This window comes from Rhipicephalus microplus, chromosome 5, assembly GCF_043290135.1.
Source record: "Rhipicephalus microplus isolate Deutch F79 chromosome 5, USDA_Rmic, whole genome shotgun sequence".
In the NCBI taxonomy this organism is placed as follows: Eukaryota; Metazoa; Arthropoda; class Arachnida; order Ixodida; family Ixodidae; genus Rhipicephalus; species Rhipicephalus microplus.
The window spans coordinates 126,142,560-126,161,107 of record NC_134704.1 but is presented as its reverse complement, the minus strand read 5'-3'; the positions used below and the strand labels follow the sequence as shown (position 1 = coordinate 126,161,107).

Below are 18,548 nucleotides of genomic sequence, written 5' to 3'. Positions count from 1 at the left end.
GAGTAAAGAAAACATTAGAATTCAATCAACCAAAGGAACAAGCAGGATTTCGAACAGGCTACTCAACCATCGAACACATCGATACTATCCATCGGGTAATAAAGAAATGCTTAGAATATAACCAACCACTATACATAACCTTGATAGATCACGAGAAGGCGTTTGATTCAGTAGAAATATCAGCAGTCATGCAGACACTGCGGAATCAGGGTGTCGGTGAATTATATATAAACATCCTGGAAGAAATCTACAGGGGATCAACTGCTACCATAGTGCTCCATAAAGAAAGCAACAGAATACCTATCAAGAAGGGTGTAATGCAGGGGGACGCAATCTCCCCAATGCTATTTACCGCGTGCTTACAGGAGGTTTTCAGAAGCCTAGAATGGGAACAGTTAGGGATAAGAGTTAAAGGAGAACACCTTTGTAACCTGCAGTTTGCCGATGACATCGGATGGCCGAGTAACTCGGGGGACGAATTGCAACGCGTGATTACGGAGTTAGACAAGGAGAGCAGAAAAGTAGGTCTTAAAGTTAATCTGCAGAAAACTAAAGTAATGTACAACAACCTCTGAAGAGAACAGCGCTTCGAGACAGGTTGGTGCACTTGAAATTGTAGAATACTACGTCTACTTAGGACAGATAATAACTGTGGAGCCGAACCAGGAAACTGAAGTAACTAGAAGAATAAAAATGGGGTGGAGCACATTTGGTAAGCACTCTCAAATCATGACAAGTAGATTGCCACTATCCCTCAAGAGGAAGGTATATAACAGCTGTATCTTGCCGGTACTTAGCTACGGAGCAAAAACCTGGAGACTTACAAAGAGGGTTCAGCTTAAATTGAGGACGACGCAGCAAGGAATGGAAAGAAAAATGGTAGGTGTAACCTTAAGAGACAAGAAGAGAGCAAAGTGGATTAGGCAACAAACCAGGGTTAAGAATATTATAGTTGAAATCAAGAAGAAGAAATGAACATGGGCCGGGCATGTAGCATGGAGACAGTATAACCGCTGCTCATTAAGGGTAACTAACTGAATTCCTAGAGAAGGCAAGCGGGTAAGGGGGAGACAGAAGGTTAGGTGGGCAGATGAGATTAAGAAGCTTGGGGGTATAAATTGGCAACAGCAAGCACAGGACCGGGTTAACTGGCGGAACATGGGAGAGGCCTTTGTCCTGCAGTGGACGTAGTCAGGCTGATGATGGTGACACTGGCTGCACATTAGTTTCAGCATATCCAGATAGTTAGCACAAAAGAATGGGCATGTCACACACATTTAACTAAGTTACTAAATTTTCTTTTCAGAGTAGAGTGTGTCACAAATGCAAGTAAACATGTATTTTGTCTTTCCTTTACATTACTTACAAAGCTACTTAATGTGCCCTAGTAACAAACCATGTAGTTGACAGTTGGAGATCAGTGCCTGTGCTACATAAAGTCTTGTCATGAACGATTCGAACAAAAATATTTCAGAAATAGCCTCCTGAAATTATCAAGTGGGTGGGAATGTATGTCAGAGGAAGAATGCATATTATTTTGTCCATTTAGGATCCTTTAGCACATTCCCAAATGGTTTTACACTAGAATACTTGGTTCAAGTAATTGAAATATGGCTGATACAGACAGAAGCTAGGACACCACACTTAGCGGTTAAATGCCACATCTAGTGTGCCATCATGGTAGGTGTCGGTAGGCCAAATTTCAAGCAGTGCGACCATTTATTTCTTTTCAAGAACAGCACGTTATTCCAATAACTATCACTCACAAAGGAACCTATGAGCCTTTAAATACCCCCGAAGTTTGAAGTATTCAATAAATATAAAATTACGTCATTATATCCTATCGACCAAAGGCGCAGCCACAATTTTTTTTTTTCCGGGCGGGCCGAGGGAACCTATTGATCTGAAGTAGGAGCCGGGGAGGCAGATGTGGTCGAGTGCCACTTGTGCTCTGTATGTTATGGCAAAGAAGAAAGGGGGCGGGGAGGCACGTGCGCCCCACCCACCTCTTGTTCTCCCAAGTCGCCAGAAAAACAAGCATATGACCACTTTCGAGCGCTTTTAGTTGCGCTAAAGGCTTCCAAGATGACGGTTGGTTGACACAAATACGGGTCGATACAAAATTGCGCAGTTAACTGTGGCCTATCCGACTTGTTGAATGGCGCAAGTGCACAGCCGAGTTCGGAGAGTACACGGTCCACAAGGAAATAATTGTTGAACTGATTCCATACAACCGTTGGTCAGTTTTCGATCGTTGGCGCAGGCTACTGGGAGGACGAAAACAGACTATATAGACTCCGACCTACCTAGCAGCTGCCAACACAGCCGAGTTGTCGCAGTTCTCAGCTGACGTCCTAGGAAGTCGTTTGGCGAATCGGCCGATTCCTCTGCGATTCCCTTTCGCAGTGGTCAGCAACCTTCCTCGAACGGCGCAGCGAAAGATGCTCCGTCTTGCACACAAACTGCGCGCTTATTTCCAGTGGCGCTCGAGAATGCGCGAGACCACGATAACGACGCGGGAACACCTGGTGGCGATAAATTGCGACGATGAACACGCAAACTCTATGGTGGACACAGAAAATGCAGAAAATTAAATGCTTTTGGGCGTTCGCATGTGTAGGTGAGGGCTCCAGTCCACTAGAAGCGTTGTCCTATTGCTACGCGATAAACGTAAAACTTTGATCACCTCCATAGACAGTATATTAACTCTATGATCAACTCCGTCTGAGGGATTATTGTTAACTGAATGTATGCAATATTTGTGTACGAGTTGATCTTAAATTAACAGGGACAGGTTGTCGTGCAAAATAAGAGGCTGAGCTGCGAAGAGTTTATTGCCGATTTGAGATTTTCATAATGTGACCGCAGGTAAAATTTTCAGAGTGGTGAATTCTGACAATTTTGCTGACGAAACCGAAACCGAAACTTGTTCAAAAGTCCGAAATGAGCGGGCCATGATGAACCCATTATTAACGAACCGCTCATCAAACACGCTACTTCGGTGGTCACGCTTGAGATTATTGCACGCATTGCGCACAACTAGCACAACTTCTAAAATTATCGGAAACATTTGACGCTATCTTCGTCGTGCGGCCATCGGCCCCTCTCTCTCTCTCTCTCATTTTTTTTTTTTTTTTTCAGCCTGGTTGAAATTTATTGCTCCGCAATATTTACTAGAGGCTGCTATTCGGAGCTCTCAAAGCGGCAATGGTTTCTTCACAGAAATGACTTCAACTGCCCTGTTTGACACAAATGCGCGCGTCTCCTTCAATTAATAAGTCAATTTAATTTCTGTAAATATATGATGTTGCCTCTAGAAATTATAGTTAAGATGTCGCTACAGAAAATTGAATCACGATAACCACTAGCTAACATCACATTCCCCTTATTACTGATGACTTTCGGACACACACTTAGTGAAAGAGCAAGTGATGCCTGAATATTCCTCCGTGTACAATAGAGGTGAAAAATTATTATTTGAAATATCTGTTTTCTTCTCTTGCAAGTGTATAGATAACAAAGGTTACCTTATGGAGCGTGCCACATACATAGGTCGATCCTGGAAACAATCGAAAATTTGTCTGTGTCCTCCAGACGACAGGGGAAGACTGAAATATCAGGTGAGATATGTACCAAGGCATTTGCAATTCACAATCACAGCATATACACGCCTAAGTGAGGCGACTGGCCTGACCACCAGCACAGACGCTACATTGCCCCAGGCAAAACTCAGGATGGTGCACTATAGTTCATCACACTTACATCCGAAGATAACTACAAACAAGTGAGAGAGAGAGAGAGAGATAAGTTTATTTACAGAAAGGCAAAGAGGTCGGCCTGAGCAACAGTCAAGTGCATTTAAACTGCAGTACACAAAGGCTGTTGCTCATACATACTACTACTTCAAGTTGCATCAAGATTGAACTACCATGAATTCTGGCTGCTTTTTTTTTTGTCGATTTTGGTCGTGAGCTGTGTGCACTGAGGGTCCCAATCAACCATACGTACAGGTTGCAAAGAAGTGAAACAGGACGATGCACAATTGGCCTAATAATAAATCTTTTATTACCAACAATGACATATATATCTCTCTCTATTAATATGTACAGTAATAGTAGAGCTGCACAATAAATAATGACAAGGTTAGTATGTCAAAAATACATAACCAACAAGTGGCCAGTTAATTAGTAGCACACAGAGTGGTCAAATAAACTATGTTGTTACAGATCAGCTTATCAGGGAGATTACGTATGCCACATGGGGGATCACATACATTCTCCTAAATTTGAAACGCTCTAAATATTAGTTGCAGCTGCGTTGAGTCGCCAGGCATACAGTTGTTCATCCCTTGTCTTCCTCTGAGCTCCTGTCCTGAAACAACGGGCAGTAAGGTTATTATTAGTGACAAAGTACATTTTTGTCCTTTTGCATTTGTTTGGTTGACAAAAGTGTATCTTTCATGTTCAACCCTGTTCTTTTCTCCCAAGACAAGCTTTCTCCAAAGCTTCCCCAACACATTCACGAAGCGCGCAGGGCAGAAGACAGCAGGCCAATAAAATTCAGGGGAAAAAAACCGAAGCATTTATATTATTAGCAATATTGTGAATTTCAAATGCATAGATAGACTTATACAGCTTAAAGTGCGATTGGTCACATTCTCTCCAGAGTATCTTATGCCCGTTGCATGTATAGATATATCGCACACATGTCGTTTATCCAACCACTTCGAGAGCCTCCAATTTATGGCTTGCATGATCATGCTACATATGGTTGATGTTTCTGCAAGTGGCTTTTATATTTCCAAAATTAATTTTGTGTTGTTATATAGTGGCGTAACCAGGTGGGTAGTGAGGGAGAGGTTGAAGTCTCCTGCGAAAATTTTGCATTTTGAATGCGGATGTGCGGCATGAACACAAATATAAAGATATAAAGGTGCAAGTGAACCCCCCCCCCCCCCCCTTAAAAAAAGTTGCTGGCTATGCGCCTGCCCTCAGATCAGGTTCAACATGCTTTTACCCCATAGGCATAGCTAGGGAAGCAGGATAACCTGGGGTCCAAACCTCCTTCCCTGGGAATTGTTGTTCGTACACATTTATGCATGTGCACAAAGAGGGTTCATATCCCACACTAGATAAAAACCTAGTTACTTCCATGTTATGCACCATCCACTCGGAAATTTATATCTTTTATTAAATGGCTCCATATGGCTAGTAAGTTGTTTCTTGCTCTTTTAGACCCAGTTGTATTGTTTGCTGCATTGGTATTTTGTACAGGGCTCCCGGTGTGTTTCTTGCAGACGACAGCCTTTCTCTGAGCAAGGGAAGTTTTATGGTAATACTTGAAAGCAGAAATTTCAGTCTATCTGTCACACAATTCAGTCACTTGGCCAAAGTTTAAGCACTTGCTGACTGCCAAGCCATCTTGAACTGGCTGCTGCGTTCATACTTGTGAACATTGTCGATCAAAAGGAAGTATTATGCATATCTGAGGCACAACATCAATATGCAAGTATTAGGTGGTGTATTCCTTTACTAAAAAATACATAAATACGTTAATATAAACACCCTATTGTTTCTTAGGCTGTACTGAAAATGTGACGCTATGCACGAAAGAAGGCCGGCAGAAGACTATAATCTTTCGAAGGCATTCGCAGCAACACACACAGATACATGGACAATATATATTTTTTTTTCAGTAGGATGATCTATTTTGAATGTTTATCTTGATGATTTTTATGAATGATTGTGAACTTTTTTTATTTATGATTTGAGAGCTCTTACGCGGCTACAGAAGCTTTTTTTTTTGTGCATTTATCTCTCGTGCAAATTTCACTCACCCATCATTTACGTGTGCATATTTTTATTTTATTTTTCACTTACAATGCTCGTAGCTACACTTTGGGTGACTACTAGTTGCCTAATGGCAATGGGATGATACAATTTCGAGTTACACATACGTCAATGAAAAATTTCAAGTGAAATGGCATGCTAATGATCTGGACGGTGCTCTACACCTACAGCTCAGTACAGTACTGCAACAATAGCATTGTGCCTTCTGGAGACTACAGAAAAAGATTACGCGTCACTTTTTTAGTGACTCTTGAGTTGCAGCCTATGCAACACTTTATAAAGATACTTGCAAACTCTTTTCAGAGCTTTACACCATTCACAAATTTTAAAGAAAGTATAATGATCTCCAAGGAGAGTTATGTGCATCTCTAAAGAGTATTATACATCTAGCAAGTCAGGAGTAACCAGCAGGAGTAACAGGTAATCTCTCTCTCTCTCTCTTCTTTATTTAAGAGTGCGTACAATAGCTCTGCCTGCTCACACTTGTGTGTCATAAACCCATGTATTATGCAGATACCTATACACCTTTACACTCAAGTTGTACCTCCACATTATCTGTCCAAAGGGTTTATATATATGTATAAAAAAGGCTTTGTGAATAGAACGTCAGCAGTCATTACTTGTGTGCTGCTACTGGCCCTGCGGCGTGGTGGTCGTCTGGCCAGCAGTCCCTGGCGGCACAGGTTGAGTACTGAAGAGGCAATAACACGCGCCGACTGGCGCTGATAGCCGCCGCTCGTCAGCATCACCACCGGCAGGCCCTGCCTCCGGACACGCCGGAACACCAGCTCATCCCGTTTCACCACACCCTGATGACGAAAAATTTGATTTTGGGTTTTCAAAAGTTTCAACACCATGGCCTGATCCTGATATATGCCACAGTTGGCAACTCCGCATTAATTTTGACAATACGTGGACCACATTGGTGTTTTTTTCACATTCCGTCCCTGTCGGAATGCAGGACCTCTGACCAATATTCAAAACTCATGTCCCTGAGCAAGTATGGCCTCAGTCTTAACCACTAAGCAACAATAGAAGGTAAAGGAACAAAGTGCAGGTGTGTGTGAGAAAGAATTGTTTATGAAACCATGGTACCATCTTAATAGTTGGGTATGGGAGAAGTGTATATGGAATAACTTTGACTAGACTCTCTTAGTTTGCTTATAAAGGGGTCGTGTAAAGGTAGCTTCACAGCGACGAGGCGTCACCATTGGTAGCCACACACACTAACTAGGTGACATCAGCCCAATTAGACCTGCATTAATGCATTGCCTGTTGAGGAATGCAAAACTCCAGAGAATCGGCGAGCTCGCGCAAGAGACGCTCATCGGCGTCTCTGCCATACGCGATTAATGTCCCACAGTAACGCTGCTTAATATAACATCAGCTGCACAGTTCAAGTTAGCGCGGATTGCCTATAACAAAGACATGCGCCGATGGGTGACCAAATTGCGTGCAGTCGCAAGTACGGCGGAGCTCCACTTTCTTCTTACTCTGTGCTCGATAGGCAAAGCATCCATGCAGGTCTATTCTACTTACGTTGACGTCACCTAGTTGGTGTGTGGATGCCGGCGGTTCCGCATTGTCATTTTAGGAGCAACATTTTCACGACCCCTTCAAGTGTGCACCCAATGTATTGCATACTACATCAGCCGGCACAGTAATGTAGCAATGATCGAACCCGTGTTCCACATTTGTGCTCAGTACCCGTATTCATAAAAGTGTAAAACCCTTTGCTGTAGGAGTTGAAATTCCTGCCAGGTATATAGCGTAACAAGATCTGGGGTTTCTACATCTTAAAACCACTGTATAATTATTGCAGACGTCATAGCAGAGGGCTTGGGAAATTGGACCATCTCGTGTTTTCAACATGCACAAAAATTACACAGTATGCCACGGCTAGGATCACCACGGTGACCCTCCATGGCAGACGCAGCTGGCATATTACGGTGAAGACGGTTGGGAACAATAAACATGGTTCATATGTTTGGGAAGAGGGCATAGAAACAATGCCCCCCCCCCCCCCCCAATTCATAGACTGGTAGGCCGGGGGTATTTTTACACCCCCCCCCCTTCTAGTCAAGAGCAAAAAAAAAAAAAAAATCAAGTGTCGCAATGAAAGCATCACGGGCATGAGTGGAAAGTAGAGTAAGCCGTTTTTAATTAGCATCTCACACGTTAGTCCTCGCCCATGTACCATTTTCTTCAAGAACTTGCATGGCATGACGCGCTTTAAAAGTTAAGGCAGGGCATGGGCAGACTTAGCGCCTGCCTCCGATTATTAGGGTGAGGTGCTAAGCACACTGTCGCAGTTTTTTTTTTAACCGTGGTGTGCTAATTGCTATGCTACTCTATGTGCTAGCCACATTCGCCACTGGCAGCCGCTAACATGCTCAGCAAAGCTCCTGAACGCACTACTATCGGCACCACCGCGACAACAAACCGCACCCGGAATGGCATAATTTGACCGTGCACGTGGTTTGACGAATCGATAATATCTGTCTTGCACGTTTGCTTGTACTTTTAAAAAGACAGGCTTGTGTGCCAACGCCTGCCATCTGTGATAGAGCTGCGGTTAAAGCTACTGCGTGATAACGTCGCCAGTCCCATTCAGGCGAGCCACGGGCACCGCCAAAGGACTCTGCTATCACTTTTTCGGACTCACGCGCGCAGAATTTACGTCTAGTAAATACGTTCGACAAACACAGGTAGTAGCGATGTACTTCAACCGCGGTTGTTTCAGCAGTCCTTAGCGTTAACGAACGGCTCGCGACGTATCACGCGGTAGCTTTAACCGCAACTCTATCACAGATAACAGGCGTTTGCACGCAAGCCTGTCGTTTTAGTTCGTCTTGTCCCGTCCGTGATCGCGCGCGGCATATCGTTAGAAGTCGACACGCTTTTTAGGCACAAGCGCAGAGAACACAAATGAGGGCGCAACCAAACACAGCACACAGGAACAGACAGAAGAGGATGTTGAAGCACCAACTCACCTAGCAGTCAACTATTTTAAGAGTTTTGAATCAACACGGCCATCGGCTGAACAGACGAATGAAAAAAGCTGCTGCTATTCGCAACAACCACGAAGTCTTCGTGTAAGAAATACGTGCACCAGCTGACTCGGTGGCGCAACGGTAGCGCGTCTGACTCCAGATCAGAAGGTTGCGTGTTCGAATCACGTCCGGGTCATACTATTTTGCTCACTTTAGTTCATTTTTTATTTAGTTATTTAAACGCTTCTTGACTGACTTAATCGCCAGCTGAAAGAATTGTGCAGAGTGGTATGCACTACCACGGTGTAATTTTCTTACACCATGCCGCTAGTCTCCTTGAGTTAATATGTAACTCCAGGCCTGTCTACCTTTGTCCTGTTGATGTAGACACGGTTCTACGATACCTTGCAAGAACATCGTTAGAGTATGTCTAAGACGGAAATGTTCTGTTGAGTGTTATTGACGTTTGTGGCAATAAATTTTTTCTAAACAGAACATATTGCCGATGCGACGCCGCGTTTATTTCTACAATGCACATGCACAGTTTTTTTTTTTTTTGTCGTGTCGCGTGTTTAACATACGTTGATAAAACTTCGCTTGCCACATCTGGAGTTCCGTGATTTTCGCAGATTGAACAAGAGCTTCAAGAGAAAAACCATATCCAAATTTTTTCGAGCCAATGTCGCAAATATACTATGCAACGCGTGAATGCCTGCTCTTGCTTTGAAAGACACCGCACCACAGAGCACCTACACTGCATCAAAACCGCCGACTCGGTGGCGCAACGGTAGCGCGTCTGACTCCAGATCAGAAGGTTGCGTGTTCGAATCACGTCCGGGTCACATATTTTTTTTCCTCAGTCTCAGATAACATTTTTTCTTCTGTAAACATTTGGCAAAACTAAAAAAAATTGCTTCCAACCCCCCCCCCCCCCCCCTACTACTACTACTACTACTACTACTACTGCTACTGCTACCATGAGCTTCTATCACCCTACAGAAATTAGGTTGAGGAAAGTGATATGCTGTGGGCCAACAATTCAATATTTTAAAATTTTCCATTAAGAGGCCGTTTCGTTGTGCACTGATGACCTTGTAATGTTATCTGAAAATAACCATATAACAACTGCCAGTCCTACTTCAAGAAATCAATTGTCACCATATTTCTAGTAAGTCAAATTCTACATGTTGGACATCCTTTAACTTCAGCAAGTCTACCCATATATATATCAATTAAGAAAAAAATATTGGCAGATCACACGTACAGTGGGAATCGATGATATGAATGAGAAATGTTGATATGTCACGTTAAACTCAGCACAACTTTACGAGGAGGGGGTAAATGATGCCATACATGACTTTCGTGTCATGATTATCATGTTTGGATGTGTCGTTTACCTTCGTCATCTATTCATGTCACGTGATGCCAAATTTAGTATTTGTGGAGTTAGCGAAACGGCAGCGAGCATGCTATGAGCATGGTATGTTGTCATGTTCTTGTATGACACACGTGTCAGGATTATCATATTTGCACCAGTCATATATTTCGTCATCCATTCACGTCACGTAACACCAAATTGGCTATATGTGAAGCTAGCAAAATGGCCGCGAGCGCATCGTGAAGGGCCCAATATACTCCAATGTAGTGTTGATGCGTGCAAACGCTGGGCACAGCGACGCTACGTTAGCAAAACGCGAGTACTCTATATATAGTCTGACGCCAGGCGTGACCAGCGTCCGTCAGCATGGCCCGACGGCAACCGGCGCGAAATGTGACATGTTGCATTTCCCGCCGATGCGTTATGCAGACAACACTGCGTCTCACTCTTTTCATGACGCAGAAACACCGGACACGCTGAAACGCGCATGCGTCAAAACAACGCAGAGCGGCGCGCGCCTGCAAGTGTATGGCAGGACCGGCGCCTAGCTTGGTAACGCCGGCATGATGTCACGAAATGAACGCCGGCGAGTACGTGTGCCGCATCACGTCGAAATGTATTGGCCCCTTGACTGTGTCATGTAGTCATGTTGTCACATGACACGCATCTCATGATTACCATGTTTGCATCAGTCACATACCTTCGTCATCCATTGGCATCACGTAATACTGAATTTGGCATATGTGAAGCTAGCGAAACGGCCACGAGTGCATCATCAGTGTGGCATGTAGTCATGTTGTCACATGACACGCATGTCGTAATTATCATGTTTGGATGTGTCATTTACTTATGTCGTCTGTTCGCGTCGCGTAATACCAAGTTTGGTACATGTGAAGCTAGCGAAACGGGTGCGAGCGCATCATGAGCGTAGCATGTTGTCATGTTGTTACATGACACGCATCTCATGTTTATTATGTTTGCACTAGTATCATACCTATGTCATACATTCACGTCCCGTAATACTGAATTTTGTATAAGTGAAGCTAGCGAAACGGTCGCCAGTGCATCATGAGCATGGCATGTAGTCATGTTGTTACATGACACGCATCTGATGATTATCCTGTTTGCACCAGTCACATACCTTCGTCATCCATTCACGTACTGTAATACCGAATTTGGTATATGTGAGGCCAGCGAAACGGCTGCAAGTGCATCATGAGCGTGGCATGTTAGTCATGTTGTTACATGACATGCATGTCACGATTTTCATCTTAGGGTCTGTCGCTTGTGTTCCCCATGCAATCGTGCCATACCATACCAGTTTTGCAGCATGCCATGTCAATGAAACCACCGCAGGAGATGCATGACCATGAAATGTAAATCATGACATACATGTCGTGATTTTCATGTTATGACTAGTCAAATATGTTCTTCATACAGTCATGTTATGCCATACCAAGTTGGTATCGATGCCATTATCGAAATGGCCAGGAGAGCTAACAGTCCTAGGCGGCTACATAGATAGATGCGCTCAAAGTCGCCGAAGTTCGCTGAGAAATGCTTTGCACTTAAAAAGCAATCTGTAGATAATATTTCTGGCTACGACAGTGTTATAAGAGGCCCACTGATAATATTGACCTCAGTGGGATGCATTTCCTTGCATGTAAACAAGGCCTAGACTATCTTATTTTCTTTCGTTGCTGTAGTTTAGTTTTATTGCTACTATATAATACGACATAGTGATGCATTCTATAGACCCAGTAATGGGCAGCAAGGAATTAAAAAATGCACTGATACCAATTTATGCACTTAACTTGATCAAGGTTTAAAATAGTAAAATAGATGACACAGGTAAAAATGATGTCACTTCTTTTACTCCTCAACAAGTGTATATAATGTTATCTGCATAACCAATATACATGTTTTTCTGTTTCCCAAGATATTTTTAAGTAGCATCATTTTTCCCACAAATTGTTGCATTAGTATGATGCAGGGGCGTAGCCAGAGAGTGGCACAGTGCCTGTGCCCCCCCCCCCCCCCCCCCATGAAATTCTTTTTACCATAGCATAGAGAGCAAAAAATGACCATTTTAAGTGGGTGCACTCACCGAAATAATTGAAGTGCCCCCCCCCCCCCCCCCCTACACAAAAAAATATTTTTGGGTATGGCCCTGGTATGATGGGGTCGAGGGTTAATTTACTTAAGCGAAGCTTTTATAACCAGCAGATTTCGGTGGTGGCATTGTGCGCTATAAGCCGTGTGCCAGGAGGATTCGGAAAAGTGGCCATTGACGGTGCGCCAGTGATATTTGGATGCATATCAGTATGCAACATTTTCAAATACTAACTAATGCTCTCTCAGTTATTAGCTTGTCGGCAATCAGCTGTTTTTTATACGGTAATCTGGTCCAGGCCACATTCTGTGTTGCCCGGAAATGAACGCATGACCTCTGTTGTTGCCTATAGCAAACAAAGCGTAGCACTAGTAAGCATGTGGATGACGGTCCAAGTTTCAACATGAAAGAAACGAAACAGCTATAAGGGAGTAGTTGTACAAAGCAAGAGGTGAAATAAAAGTGATAGGCCAAGCACCCAGCTTCCTTTACCCCCATTCTGCCAATAGGGCATGGGCTCTCGAATTTGTTGAAGTATTTGCCCAAAGTTTGCTTTCCACTATACACTCAAACCCCTATACAACAGACACTGATATAGGAGACAAATTGGTATAGTAGATACTAGTGTGCCTACAGTAAAGTGTGGATTGATGAGAAAATGCATACATGGTGTCCTGCTTCTAAGAGACATCTGATATAAAAGAAAGAAATTGCTGCCCAGAGCATGCCTCTTATAAAGGGGTTCAACTGTACCACTTTGCCGATGCACTAAGCATTAAACAACAAATCAACGTCTGCTCAACTACACGAGATATCTGCTTTGCGTAGATGCTTATATCAAACATTACAACCATGCAAGATACGCTTACTAACAAGCATTTATATTAAGTGGTAACACAAGAGGAATAAACCAACAAAATAGAAAAGAAGAGCATTTTATTATTGTCCGAAAAGAAGATTATATACGTACTTCACATCGCTCACTTGCCGATGACCCCATCATCATAATTTCTAATTGGTTCAAAGCAGAGCAGCGTTCATTACTGTGGGCTTACTACACAGTGGCCTCTTCTGAGGCACAACGAGCCTGCTCATGGTTAATATGCTTCAATGTAGTATTTGTCCATCTGATCTATTGCTCACAATGTATGGAGCCTCATAGACTACTAGTTTCCTCATCTGCGCATGACTGTCGATGTTAGCAATCATGCCAACACCGACGACTACATGTACAAGACAATAGGGTCGAAGTGCACTTCCAGAGAGCCCTACATGCCACAGACTTGCACAGAAGATTGTCATTGCTTTCAAGCTCTGCAGTTCCAGACTTACCTGACCAAGATCCAGCTTTGATGTTTGAATTCGGAACGTGCAGCTATTGACATTTTCGCGCTCAATAGTGGTTTCTAGGAACTTGGGAGTTTCCAGGCTCTGCTAGTATGACTGAGTTTTGTGAGACTACTAAAATAACTGTCAAAGAGTTGCTGAGCCACAAGTCTCTCAATCATCAGACAGTGGCCTAATAAACAATGAAGCCCACTACACCAGCGCATCTATTTTAAGTGATCTCGAAGTGCCTCTGTGATAATTGACATAGTTCACCTGCTGCATTGACTTAGTTAAACACAAATCTATTGTAAACCGCATATCATGAATTTCCATCCAAGCCACCTTGACTAAAGGCGTGCACGGACTTTTAAAGTCACTTTGAAAAACTAATGGCGCTTTCGAGAAATCGCACTAGTCTGCATCATATCACCCTGGTGTACTTTCACCCAATCATCAGTCTCCGGGCGCCTTGGTATATGCACCGATGCGATTGATTGAAGATACCACAAAATGACTGACAACAAAGCGTTTAGACACTGGTGTCTTTGTAATTGTCACGACTCCGTGACAATATAACAACACTCACTCATTTGGAATGTGTCAGACGAATATGGCAGTTGTGCTCTTCTGTGTTTCGGTTTCACCAATTCATCATCATCATCACCATCATCATAAGCCTGACTACGCCCACTGCAGGACAAAGGCCTCTCCCATGTTTCGCCAGTCAACTCGGTCCTATGCTTGGGGCGGCCGCTTCATGCCCGCAAACTTCCTAATTTCATCTGCCCACCTAACTTTCTGTTGCCTCCTCACCCGCTTGCCTTCTCTGGGAATCCAGCCAGTTACCCTTAATAGCCAGCGGTTATCCCGCCTACGTGCAGCATGCCAGGCTTATGTACATTTTTCTTGATTTCGACTATGATATCCTTAACCCTGGTATGTTCCCTGACTCACTCTGCTCTTTTCTTGCCTGTCAAGAATACACCAATCATTTTCCTTTCCATCGCTTGCTGCATCGTCCTCAATTTAAGCTGAACCCTCTTTGTAAGCCTCCACGTTTCTGCTCTGCAGATAAGTATCGACATGGTGCAGCTGTTATATCTTCCCGACTTACGGGTTAGATTTAGGTTCAAATATTTTCCTGAAAATTTCAAAACAAGATGAGTAGATAAGAGATAAAAAGTGATAATTATTATTTCAGGGATGTCTATGGTTTTGGTATGGTGTGATGTCCAATATATTGGCAATGGAATTTAATCAGTTAAATTGTGAAGTAGTGTGCTTGCAGCGACACGAAGCTACTTTACTAAAAAAATGTTATAGATTCTGGGAGAATTATTTATTAATAAAAAGTTTACAAATAGTAAACAAAGTACAAAAAAGTGGACCCTAGCTTGCTACACGCAAATATTTTTTGTTACAAGATTACTTTGTGTGGGCCAACTCGAAAGAGGTTTTTTCCTTCGTTAGAAAAAAGAACAGCTGGCACTTCGTACAAAAGAACTTCGTCTTCATACTGCATCCTTCAAGCCTGCATTGGGCAGGGTTTGCAGTATCTGGCAGCCTTAGAAGGTGCATTGCAGAAACTTTATTTCAAGTGTGCTTCGATGGGGGAAACCATTCGGTTTCACTGTCCCTTTCAGCATTTTCTTTCATATGGCCCTGCTCAAACAGTGACTCAGCGACTGCAAGGCGAAACTCGAGAAAATTTGGTATTTCGTTCTGTCGCTTTTTCTGAGCACGCAAGTCTTCCGAATGCTGCCTCTGAAAATTCCCAAGAGCCATATTACAGAGGTGAAATATGTTTCTTATGGCCCACTTGTTGACGCGTGCTTTTATCCTATAATAGCTAATCATTCTGCCAGCCAGGTCAACACCGCCCATCTTGAGGTTGTACATATCGCAATGATGTCAGGCTGTGGAACATCAATGTACTTCTTCTACTTGCGTGACTATTTGCAACAGGTGTCTTCCGGTCCCTGGCCATGAATAGATGAGAGAATTGTGATGGCCTTCTTGTCATACCATCGCAGCACTATTTGGCTCTTGTATTTTGTATCCATGCTTCAGACACCTCGACCTTTTGCCTTGAGTTTTTTTTTCACTGGAGAGTTTTACACCTTTCGGCAGCCGATTATTCATTACTGGCTCGGTAGCAGCAATGCCTTTTTGTTGAAAGCTTGTCAAGAAGGGGGCCCGATAGAAAATAATGGTCAAAATTGAGTTTTCTGCCCGGCTTGAGCGATTCCGTCAACCGCAAAACTGGAGCTCCCGCTATGCCGGAAGCTTAATTCTGGACCAATACTGCTTTTTTGCCCTGCTAAATCTTCAAATCGAGAATCAACCCATTTCGCACAGCAAGAACAAAGTTTTTTAACCCTTCGGGGTTCGGCTTACGTGGAACGAATCGCTTGAGCTGCGTTCATTCAGTAAATGATATCATTTGCTTGTTGATGCATACAAGCTCTGGGTGAGGAAGCTTTCGGCAGCCTTCCAGCATCCAGCAGAACAACGGCCTTATCCGCCAAAAGTCTTCTTTTTTTTTTCATCTGTCACATCATGCTCATTGACAAGTTGAAGATGGTGTTGCATCTTAAAATACCTATAGTGTGCCATGTGATTAGCAACAAGAGGCGGTCGTGTTTCCTTCTTCCAATACATATGTATCTCGGGGTGGCCCAAGCATGGCATCACCAACGATATCCCAAAGAATGTTTTAAGCTCACTTGCTGTCACGTTCAAAGAACTCCCTTACTAGTGAACATGGCTTCTGTTCATGGCATCTGCCATTTTTTCGTACGTCTCTTCAGGCATGCACTGACAAAAGTAGTCTGATGGAGTCCAAAAAACTCTTGCTGCACTAGAATCAACATCATGGGTAATGAAATCCAGAATCCACATCAGAACTGGCCTGCATTAAAAAAAAAAAAAGAAATGAACCAGCGTGACAGAGAACATCGTCCCGTGTTCACGCATTTGTTTAAACTGTGACCACGAAAGCACAATACATTGCGTCACATGCTTAACCTTGGTGTCGCTTCCAGGATACCTTAGATGAGTTGCTGATAGATGTGGATGGGCCATCATCCCCCTTTTCATCTTCATCGGAGCTAACATCCTGAAGGGGTGAAGAAAAGCTTAGATCAACGATGGTGGTATCGTCACTGTTTGACAAGTCGAGGTCCAACGAGTTGCCCTGGGCTATTCGCAGGAGTATCTTCTCTGCCGTGTCATCCGACACACGAGGCCTATCCCCTGAACAAAAAAAGAGGTGCTTTATTCATGCACGCAGTAAAAAAATAAAAGCAACCACAAGAAACGCTATGTGACACTGAAATGGACGCAGGATCAACGAGCTACGCGTCGTGTTGCTTCGAAATGACGGCATTGAGTGCCAGCGTCCGTGTTGGACATGCACTGTCAAATCACTAGCAGAGAAATGCAGGCAAATGCACAACTGAAATTTTTTATTCAACATGCGCCTCTATCATTATCTTACTACTTAATCATCCTTAGCATGCTAAAACAGTTAAAAGAATACTGTAAACTGTACTTACTTCTCCGGCGGTCACCGTGAAACACTGCTCCGCTGAACATCACCACGTATTCTTCATTTTCAAATCCGCTGGCAAAGTTTCGACAAAACTTTACAGATGGCGCTAGGAGGCATCCAAAATGTTGTACAACTGGTTTAGAAGGCTGAAAATACGCTGGAGTCTTCACAGTAACGCAGTATTTCATGTTCAATATATTGGACAAATAGCCATAGCTGGAACTCGGGAGGATATACCTTCCTTTTGAGGGATAGCGACAACGTAACAGTCATGATTTGCCCAATCAGCCCAATGTGCTTCACCCCATTATACTCTTCTAGTTACTTCAATTTTGTGGTTCGGCTTTGCGGTTACTACGGTACCTGTTTTAAGTAGGCGAGCTCTTTTGCAACTTCAAGTGCGCTGATATGTATCTCAAAGCTCTGTTCTCTTCCAAGATTGGAGTATATTACTTTCGTTTTCTGCAGATTGATATTAAGGCCTACCTTTTTGCTCTCCTCGTCTAATTCAGTCATCTTGATTTGCAATTCGTCCCCTGAGTGACTCAGCAATGCAATGTCATCGGCAAAGCGCGGGTTACTAAGGTACTCTTCATTAACTCTTATTCCTAACTGTTCCCATTCTAGCCCACTGAAAACTTCCTGTAAGCACACGGTAAATAGCATTGGGGAGATTGTATCCCCTTATCTTGATTTATTGATATGAGGGGTTTCACGTCCCAAAACCACCACATGATTACGAGAGACGCCGTAGCAGAGGGCTCCGGAAATTTCGATCACCTGGGGTTCTTTAACGTGCACCCAAATCTGAGCACATGGGCATACAGCATTTTCGACTTCACTGACAACGCAGCCGGGATTCGATCCCGCGACCTGTGGGTCAGCAGTCGAGTACCTTAGCCATTAGACCACCGCGGCGGGGCAATATCCCCTTATCTTACAACCTTCTTTATTGGTATTCTCTCGCTTTCTCGATGGAGCACTGTGGTGGCAGTTGATCCTCTGTATATTTCCTCCATAGATTTCTTCCAGGATGTTTATATATGCTTCGTCGATGCCCTGACTCTGCAGTGTCTGCATGACTGCTGATATCTGTACTGAATCAAATGCCTTCTTGTAATCTATGAAGGCTATGTATAGTGGTTGTGTGTATTCTGAGCATTTCTCTATCACCTGATTGATAGTATGGATGTGGTCGATTGTAAAGTAGCTCTTTGAAAATCCTGTTTGTTCCTTTGGTTGATTGAATTCTAATGTTGTCTTAATTCTGTTAGCAATTACCATTGTAAATAGCTTGCATACGATAGAGAGCAAGCTGATCGGCCTAAAATTC

At 43.4% G+C, this 18,548-nt stretch overlaps 2 protein-coding genes and 2 non-coding genes across 8 annotated transcripts in view; 2 read left to right on the top strand and 2 right to left on the bottom strand.

The window, feature by feature from the left end:
* Positions 1-2,465, bottom strand: part of LOC119174252 (uncharacterized) — a 37,605-nt gene extending 35,140 nt beyond the window's left edge. Inside the window, exon 1 of the mRNA XM_037425086.2 lies at positions 2,307-2,465. The gene's annotated coding sequence lies outside the window, so the exon portion shown is untranslated. The remainder of the gene's footprint in view (positions 1-2,306) is intronic.
* A 1,577-nt stretch (positions 2,466-4,042) lies between these two features.
* Positions 4,043-18,548, bottom strand: part of HDAC11 (Histone deacetylase 11) — a 39,283-nt gene continuing 24,777 nt past the window's right edge. For 3 of the 5 annotated variants that reach the window (XM_037425085.2, XM_075895930.1, XM_075895931.1), the window contains exons 9-10: positions 6,470-6,658; positions 4,043-4,371 (exon numbers count right to left, since the gene is read on the bottom strand). In XM_037425085.2, coding sequence (XP_037280982.2) covers positions 4,342-4,371; positions 6,470-6,658 — 219 coding nt within the window. In that variant the 3' untranslated portion in view covers positions 4,043-4,341. Of the gene's footprint in view, positions 4,372-6,469; positions 6,659-13,252; positions 17,288-18,548 lie in introns of those variants that run through there. The other 2 variants (XR_012895421.1, XM_075895932.1) reach the window with 2 other exon arrangements.
* TRNAW-CCA (transfer RNA tryptophan (anticodon CCA)) lies at positions 8,967-9,038 on the top strand. The gene has a single exon. It is a non-coding gene; the product is annotated as a tRNA-Trp (tRNA).
* Positions 9,613-9,684, top strand: TRNAW-CCA (transfer RNA tryptophan (anticodon CCA)). The gene has a single exon. It is a non-coding gene; the product is annotated as a tRNA-Trp (tRNA).